The sequence below is a fragment of the Aricia agestis genome, chromosome 21 (genome assembly GCF_905147365.1).
Source record: "Aricia agestis chromosome 21, ilAriAges1.1, whole genome shotgun sequence".
Taxonomy (NCBI): domain Eukaryota; kingdom Metazoa; phylum Arthropoda; class Insecta; order Lepidoptera; family Lycaenidae; genus Aricia; species Aricia agestis.
The window spans coordinates 9,710,797-9,720,257 of NC_056426.1; the positions used below are offsets into that span (position 1 = coordinate 9,710,797).

Consider the following 9,461-nt stretch of genomic DNA (forward strand, 5'->3'; position numbering starts at 1 on the left):
CGGGCGGATACCCGTACATTATAAAACACTTAGCCCGTCTCATTATCCACAACACCCCAACTTGTTACACGGAGTTGGATACTAGCCTATAGATGTATTGTAGCCTATGTATAATCTAGAAATAGTAGCCTATACGATATACTAAATGTTATTTGTAACTTTGTTCGCATAGAAAATAGATTATAGTGCTTATCTACAACACCGAAACTTGTTATACGGAGTTGGATACTCGCCTATGTAATGTAGCCTATGTATAATCTATAAATAGTGACCTATGTACTAGAATCTAAATGATGTCAACGACTTCACTTGAATCCATATTATTAATATTATAAATGCGAAAGACGTGTCTGTATGTTACCGCTAAACCGATTTTGTTGAATTTTTTTTTTTAATGAAATAAGGGGGCAAACGAGCAAACGCGTCACCTGATGGAAAGCAACTTCCGTCGCCCATGAACACTCGCAGCATCAGAAGAGCTGCAGGTGCGTTGCCGGCCTTTTAAGAGGGAATAGGGTAATAGGGGAGGGTAGTAATGGGTAGGGATGGGAAGGAAGGGGAATAGGGGAGGGTAGGGAAGGGAATAGGGTAGTGGATTGGGCCTCCGGTAAACTCACTCATTCTTCAAAACACATCGTAAGCGCTGTTTCACGCCGGTTTTCTGTGAGAACGTGGTATTTCTCCGGTCGAGCCGGCCCATACGTGCCGAAGCATGGCTCTCCCACTTATAAATTTGGTATAGAGATACTTCGAGCCCCGGGAAACGACATAGGATAGTGATTAGGGTTCTGTGATCAATAAAACTTGGTTGACTACTGTATCTAAGACGTAAGCCTAACCAGCTGAATTTTTGTATATTGGTAGGTGTTCGGGGTTGGGATAGATAAACAAGAGATCAAGAAAGGATATTCCTGTATTGCATAGATCTATTACTATAACTAAAATGGGATATGAGATCGAGTCACGCGCTCGGTGAGATATCGTCGTGAACGGGATATGAGATCGAGCCACGCACTCGGTGAGGTGTCGCGACGTGAACTAAACTTTATTACATTATTCAAAAGTAATAATTAATCAAAGATGCAGAGTTGCATTATTATCTAAGTTGCATAGTAGGTAATAAGGCAACACACGCTGTACGGGCGTTGACCCGTACATGCTCCCGGGGGAGAAAAAAGGGGTTAGTAGAGGTCTAAGATAATGAAAGATGAGGTTACAAGATGATAAACAATTTTGCTTATAACTAATTAATAAACTAGGGTTAGTATAACAAGTTGTACAAAGAAGTAGGTTTTAAAATTATACACAACTAGTTGAATTAAGGTCTCTAAGTGAGAAAACACGAAAGATCGGAGACGAACCCCTGTCCTGTTTATGCAAGCACTCACAAGATTTTACTTTAAGATCATTTGTCACAGATTTGCCCTTAACGCTAAGATCACTCACACTTACACTTTTCATTTTAGCTAATGATTGCCCATTTTCCCTAACCACACAACACTCACTTAACTCAGTTCCTTCGGGGGGCGTGGAGGAAGACGCTCTAGCCGGCTGCGCCTCTAGAGGTCTCGAAGACTCCTGACGCTGAAGCCTCTGCCGCCGTCTCCAGTACAGCACTACAGCAGCAAATACTAATCCAATGACCAAAACGTAGATGACGGTGTAATGATGCACGTCATGGTAGGATATTTTATCGCTTAACGGTTCACTCTTCTTTAGAGCATCAATACTTTTCTCAACAGAGTCGAACTGTCTTAAGATTTCAGAATTATTATTGGGATCAATCTCAGCGGGCAAATCGGTAAGAGAAATATTCAACATATGATTTATGGAAGGTATTTCGGGCGCGTCTATCCTGGCGCCAGTCATCATAGTGCTAGATAAAAGTTTGGTAGGATTGATCAAAAAGTCTTCTGTTTTTATCATGCAGTCTTCCCCAATGTTCAAAAGACCTGCGTTCGTTAATTTTGTTGCCGCACCTTGGCCTTCACAAAGAATTTTAAGATTGCATTCGTTGCAGCAAAAATAAAAATATCTGTTGATTGATTTTAATTCCTTCCAAACATTTTTACAATGATTTCTCACAGTTTTACATGTTCTTGTATTAGGGATGGTCTCGCAGAGGTTGTGATCATCCTTTAGGTGATAAATAGGATTTCTGATATGGCATAGGATCATTTCTGGATTTCGCCGTATGCAGGATTGAAGATCGTTCTCGGAGATTGTTACATATGAATCCTTTTTCAAATTAATAGCGGCAAACTCGGATATAATTTGTACATTTATCATGACGTTGTTTAGAGATCTCGGGACTGGAATGAGATTAAAAAGTTCATAGACGTCTCTTTCTATTAGGGGAATACGAATTTCTATGATGAGATATTTTGAGCTATACTTGGCTCTCACTTGTAATAAATTATAGAGATCTTTGAGATGGAGATTATCGACAGGGATCGCCAAATCCTTAGGAATTTGCGCTGAAATTACACTTAGTTCGTTTCTAAGCTGGCTCGGAGAGATTAAGTGAAAGTCCAGTTTCCCATTATAAATATTTGTCACCGTGTCCAAAATCGAGTCCTGTATTTTTCTAAGACTAAACATAAGATTTGTAGCAGTTATTGAGGACGTCAAAAAGTCTGTAACAAAACTCATATTTTGAACGTAGAGCTGTAGATTTACATAAGCCATTCTGACTTCATTTATCTTCTGATTAATAGATTTGTGATGTGCTCTCATAGTACTCTCCATTCTTTTCATGAGATTAAATTCAGCTTCCACCACTGAGGTTTGATTTTTCCAGAGATCAAACAAATGTTTGTCATTTTTTCTCATAAGATCGATGTCCTTTTCATATTTGTCAGCAAACCGCTGGTCAAGTACACCGAACAAGCTATTTGCAACGTAGCCTACTCCGTCTATTAAGCCTCGGCGCCGGCGCTTATGCGCGTTTCCAATTACAAATGATTCATTCATCATAATAATATTATTATAATGTTTTAATTCTTCGAGCTCGTGCCCGAGTTGTAATGTGATATCTTCGCACGGTGTCTTATGCTTTATTTCTATACATATTGTCTCGAGGTAATTAATGTATTTTTGAAGTGCCGACATACCTTCTTTATAGGGATAAATATCATAATAGACAATTAGTCGCCAGTCGTCTCGAATTATATGCATATTAGAGATTTTGTCAAAATAAATGCTATTATTGACTGGGGTAAAATTATAGGATGCTTGAGCTGAGGTTGTTAAGGACATCAAAAATAGTGTTAGAGATAAAGCTATTTTAGAAAATGATATACGATTAGACTTCTTTTTACTTGATTTTTCCTCTTTTAGTTCCTTGTCCGGTCGACTGGGATTTATTCGGGATGGAGGTAAGTCTCCCATCAGCTGATTTTTCAGTATGGGTTCGTTTTTACGACACTTGACGCACATTTTCAGCCGCTTCTTGGTAGCTCTTTTGCCATCTATAATGAGATCTTCGAGTTTTGACTGATGTGGGATGATGATGGGATGTTTAATATCAGGATTCAAATGCGAATGTTTCAGCCGTCCACTGACACGTAATATTCCGTCGGCGTCAAAAATAGGATTAAGATTTGAGATCTGGCCTTTATTGTATTTTAGAGATTCGCCGTTCTGAAGATGTGAGGTTTCCTTAGAAGAGCAACAGGAGTACTGTTGCACTTGTTTTATTAACATATTTGTTGCGCACTTGAGATCTTGCGATGTAAGGTAAGTTACGTTATTCTTTCGGTGTAAATATATGTCAATGAACTTGTAACCGTAGGCTATAACTCGTATAACTGTTCTCAGATTACTAAATTTATTTAATAATTGTTTAATTATAGAAGTATTGAAGTTTGTAGTGGCGATGTTTACTAACTCCTTTTTTCTGAGATCTTTCGTCGTGTCATAGGATACAACGACAGGATAATTTTCGGGATCGAAGGAAGGTATCCAGCTGGGTCCTTCCCACAAAAGAGAATGTTCAGCTAATTGAGCTGCTGCTAAACTACGGCTTGCGCAGCCAGCGGGGTAATTAGGCTGTTCATCCGAAGAGAGTTGTTTATGGGTCATCACAGCGAGAAAAGGTGCCGCCTTAGTCCCGTAGGCTAGAGTCGCTAGTTGGTATTCCTGTAGAGGTTGAGATCGATGACTTCTCCATAATATAACTTTCTGAAGGTTCTGATGATCGAGATATGGCCGTATATTACGAAACGTCTTCTCAACATCGCTGGTTAGAGCATAATTAAATTGCCGCCATTTTAGGATAAGGCTAAGGAGATCTTGTTGGATATTCGGCCCTCTATGCATGAGATCTTTGAGGCATAGTCCAGGTGTTGTAGCAGCTAGTGCATTAAAAACTACTCTAAGTTTTGTGCTTTGTGAGTCATCGTGAAGTACACAATGGTGTGATAGGTAGCAGCCTGGAGTTATGTCAGCGTCAGCCGCGACGGGGGTCGTATGTCCGAGTTCAATATACTCAGACATAAACAATTTATAATCATGAGCTAGGTCAGGTTTTCTAATTAATTTATTTTCAATTTGAAAGAATTGCGCTATAGCCTTTGTTTTCGATTCACCTAAGTTTTCCTGGAAATTATCTTTTAAGGGTAATTTTACTACGTAGCTGCCATCCTCGCGCCCTGAGGTTGAAGATTTGATATCGTTGATGCATTTTTGGTGTTCTTCAGATATCGATGAAAGGTCTTGAATATCCTCGATTTGGATGGATGGACGATGGATCTCGGAGATATTATTTAGGATGACGTTGCATTGAAAGGTTTTGCAGCTACCGCTCAAGATCCAGCCCAGCTGCGTTTGCTGAGCCATAGGTAGGGTACCTTGGGGTCGGCAGATGCCATCTAATAGTAAAAGAGAGTAGACATCAGCGCCAAATAGGATATCGACCGGCCGACTTTTATAAAATTCGGGATCAGCTAGGGTTATTTGATTAAGGGTCGACCAGTCGGGCTTAGTAAATGTAGAACTCGGCAAGTTGTTTACCAAGCGCTTCATAATAAACACGTCGGTTTCAAAGGTAAAATCATTTATAAGTGACATGCACTTAATAGAGATCATGCCTTTACAAATATTCTCATTGTTCCCGACTCCTGAAATATAGCCGCTGCATTTTTTACGGGGTAATTTTAAGATCTGAGCAGCCCCTTCGGTAATGATTGAGGTTTGGGATCCTTGATCCAAAAGGACTCTCATTTTATGATAAGATCCATCAGCTGCTTGTACTTTAATAATTGCTGTGGCAAGTAATATTTCTGCAGGGTTATTGTCCGATGACTTCAAGTCTTGATCAGGCAATTTCGTAATCGTGGCTGTATACTTTGGCCCCGATCCGGCGTCCGGCGTAGTATTCGCTGAGTTGTATGATTCGTGAAGTATGGTATTATGCGCCTTATTGCATTCTCTACATTTTAACTCGGAAAGGCATTTTCTAGTTCCATGATTATGTAAACAATTGACACAAAGGTTCAAATTATAAATAGCATTTTTGCGTTCAGAAGGTTGAATTTTTAATAACTCCGGACAGTTATGAATGCGATGACTTGACGAAAAGCAAAAATTACACGTCTTGCGGCTATGATTTTCAGAATTCGACGATTGCATAAGATTAATTTTATTTGTAGAATAATTATTACTATAATTAAGTTTTAAGTTGGGGTTAAAATATTTATTATAAGATTTTTGGTCATTTATATGACCTTTAGATGACGTTGGAAATTGTTGAGTAGAAGGATAAGATCGAGATGAGGGTCTTTGACTGGAACTTTCTTGTTTCTTCCTTGAGGTTTCTAAGGACATGAATTTATTTTCTATAAATTGTAGGAATTGTTCCAGAACAGGCAATTCTCTAGGCGATTTTAGGGAATCGATATAATCTTCATTGGTTTCAGGATCTAATTTTTCCGCTAAAATACACACTAGGAAAGGATCCCACGTAGAGACGTCGATCCCGAGATTTTTTATGGCATTCACGCTCTCGTTAGTCGTATCGTGGATGCGCTTGAGATGATAGATAGACCTATGCTGGCTCACAGGGATATTTAGGATGTTCTTGAGATGAGATGTAAAGATACGTCGCTTATTGTCGTAGCGATGCGTGAGGATGTTCCAGCACACGGGATAATTACTGGAACTGATTTGGAGATGCTGAATCAGCTTTTCAGGCTCGCCTTTCACCTTGCTCTTTAGGAACTGCATCTTCTGGGCGCAGGAAAGCGAAGGATTGTTGTGAATAGTCTCCGTGAAGAGATCCTTAAAGGAGACCCATTCAGTGTAGTTTCCTGCAAAAGTTGGGATTTCCATCTTCGGAGTAGATTTTTCTATATGCGCCACGGACCACATTTTTTGATTAATATCTCTTTTGAGATTTTTATAATATTTTTCGTAGGATGTGAATTGTTCTTCATATTGGGTGTTTGAGCCGTTGAGCTCATTGTCCAGCTCCCAGTGCAAGGAATCAATGGCAGACCAACGGTTTTTGAGGTTTACTAGGATATCCTCAAACTCCCATTTTTCCGTGATAAGATTGAGATCGATAGCTTGCGCTTCTCGTGAAAAGGCTCTAAAATTAGTAGCTTGCTTCCTCAGCAAGTCTTCTACATTGCTCGCGTCGGAGCTGACCTTCTGAGGTGGATTTGAGGATGAAAAGCCTGCAGGAGCAGTTGAAGGCGTGGTATGAAACGCAGGTGGTTTTAAAACCGGGGTTTGCGGCCTATCAATTTTAGGATTGTAGTTTTGAATAGCCGCTTTTATTTTATTATATTTAATTTTTAATTGATCGTACTGATTAGACGTAAAATACGCATGAGATTGATCACCGAAAGACAGCAAATTCATATGATTATTATGAAACTCTGTAAAGTATTGCTCTAAGTTATCTAACCGCCGACGAAGATAGTCGGGGGTTTTCCTATCTGCTCCATCCTTTTTAAAGTTGGAGTACAGTGAATCCACTGCATCGATGATTTGCTGCTGTGTCGCTAAGATGTCTTCCATCTTCGCCAGGATAATAAAAAAGGAAAGATCTTACTTGTGAGTTCAGCAAACCGCTAGCTCGTCGATTGCCCTTCCGCGGCACAGAGGTTACAGGATACACGGTGAGCTGGTAGCGCGCTGAGGATCCGGGAGCACCGGACCGCGAGATGATGGCACCGTCAGAACACCGGAGTCACACGGGATCAGAGTTCAGTGGCACCCTTCCAGGTACCGGGATTGCACGAGATCACGAGATAAACTGTTCTCCTAAGATACTGAGTTCGTACGCGAAACCACGAAGTGCACTCACAGGATAGTCAACTGGATACACTCGCGTAGGGTCCCGCTTTTTCGCTCGAAGGACCAATGTTCGGGGTTGGGATAGATAAACAAGAGATCAAGAAAGGATATTCCTGTATTGCATAGATCTATTACTATAACTAAAATGGGATATGAGATCGAGTCACGCGCTCGGTGAGATATCGTCGTGAACGGGATATGAGATCGAGCCACGCACTCGGTGAGGTGTCGCGACGTGAACTAAACTTTATTACATTATTCAAAAGTAATAATTAATCAAAGATGCAGAGTTGCATTATTATCTAAGTTGCATAGTAGGTAATAAGGCAACACACGCTGTACGGGCGTTGACCCGTACAGTAGGTTATATAATTTAAGAGTGATCTCGTCCTACAAATAAAACAATCCATATTTTAGGACCATCAAGTCAAAGTATGAAATCCTTTCTATCTCTGTTAGCTACCACTTTTAGATTTTTCGAAAATAAAAATGTTGTTCGTCTTATCAAAATGTAGCTACTCACAAAAGATTAGCTTGTTAGTAATCACAAAAAATTTTGTTGTAGGGCTAGTACTAGTATGGTTCCCGCACGATAAACAAATTTCGGGCGACATCTAGTCTGTATAATATTACAAGTAGATAAAATATAAAAGTTAAAATACAAGATTCCTGTCAGTTGCATTTCTCCTAAACCTGCGGTGCCAACATTGAAAACAGTCCCGCGAAGAAATATATATGTAAAGTGGATTGTTTGTACGTCCGTCCGCACCCGACACTACCCTAGAGAGATATTATCATAACATATACCTGGGTTTGGAAATAGAATTCTTATATTTCTATTCAGTTTTCTGTGTAGTTTTTGTTTTAGAATTACTTACTTTGACTGTTTTATCTTTTAAGTCTGCTGAGGTAACAGACACACTTTTGCACTTATAATATTATAGTATAGTAGATTCATATTATGTAATATAATAGCTCCCACACTGGTTTCGGTGACGGTGGCCGGTTTCATTGAAACCAGGCCAGCTACGCAGGAGTAATTTATAGTGGCCAAGTGTGTGCGCAGTACACAAGAGCACTCTCTATTCCTTTACTCTCATAACCCAGTGGGACGGAAGACCGACACGACAGGCGAGAGATCAGGCGCAGGACCGACTTTTTACATGCCCATCCGACGCATGGATCATCTTACTTGTCAGACAGTCAGGTGATCAGCCTGCATTATCCTAACCAAACATGGAAATAACATGTTTCCAACGCGGGAATCGAACCTACGACCTCCGAGTCAAGAGCCGAGCTCTGAACCACTGGACCACGGAGGCATATTATGTAATAAACCAAGGAATCATCGTTTTCCACAGAAACATAGCACTTTTCTGGATAAGTATGTGTTAATTATTCTAATCCCATCATGTGAAAGGACATCAGGCAATTTCCATACAATGTTGGTCTAAAAAAAAGATGCGTCTGAATCGTTATTCAATTGGTCTCGAATTGGCATACATTTTTATCGGCAGTTCGATAAAGAAACATCTAGGCTGAAGGGCCTGCCTGTCACCGGCTTTGCCATTTTTGCCCTTTGGGTACGGAACCCTAAAAGTAGAAGCTAGTTATAACATCGGAAAGGTAGCTGATACATAAATTCACTACTGCGGTTCAGAAATAGGCTTATAATAAACATTCATCTTACAAACTACCTTCGGGTATACCCGGGGTGGGGGTAAAGGGGGATACCCCATATACGAAAGGGGGAGACCCTTTATAAATGGGGTAACCCCATATATCACTTCAACTCCGTTTGTTTTAGGCTGGACTTTGTTTTCTATTTGCGGTTGAAATATTATGATTTACGATACAGTAACTAGAAATATTTTTCGTAGTAAATATTTAAGTCCACCAATATTTATCTACTAATAGTATGAAACTAAAAGTGTATCTGTTTGTATACTAGTAACTGTCTAGTATACTGGGGCAAAATATTACAGTTCTTGCTCGATTTTAGCGCCTGGAAACCGTGCATTTTGTCCTAATAAGCTTTGGCTTCCTCGACCGGACACTTTCAGTGGCATGATTAAGATTCTGTTCAAGTTTTATTAAAATCGATCAAGATATTTTAAAGCCAACCGGCAACCCATTGATAGCAAACATAATCATCTTAT

At 39.9% G+C, this 9,461-nt stretch overlaps 1 protein-coding gene across 1 annotated transcript; it reads right to left on the reverse strand.

Annotated features, from left to right (window-relative positions):
* Window positions 1-1,033: 1,033 nt before the first annotated feature.
* Window positions 1,034-5,692, reverse strand: LOC121737693. Its single transcript, XM_042129366.1, has 2 exons — window positions 1,702-5,692; window positions 1,034-1,631 (listed from the first exon to the last, which is right to left on the reverse strand). The coding sequence occupies exons 1-2, from the start codon at window positions 5,629-5,631 to the stop codon at window positions 1,617-1,619; spliced, it is 3,945 nt and encodes a 1,314-aa protein (XP_041985300.1). The 5' UTR covers window positions 5,632-5,692; the 3' UTR covers window positions 1,034-1,616.
* Window positions 5,693-9,461: the final 3,769 nt, after the last annotated feature.

Excerpts from the sequence above, each read along its gene's own strand:
- LOC121737693 (XM_042129366.1), bottom strand. The coding sequence starts at position 5,631 with ATGCAATCGTCGAATTCTGAAAATCATAGCCGCAAGACGTGTAATTTT.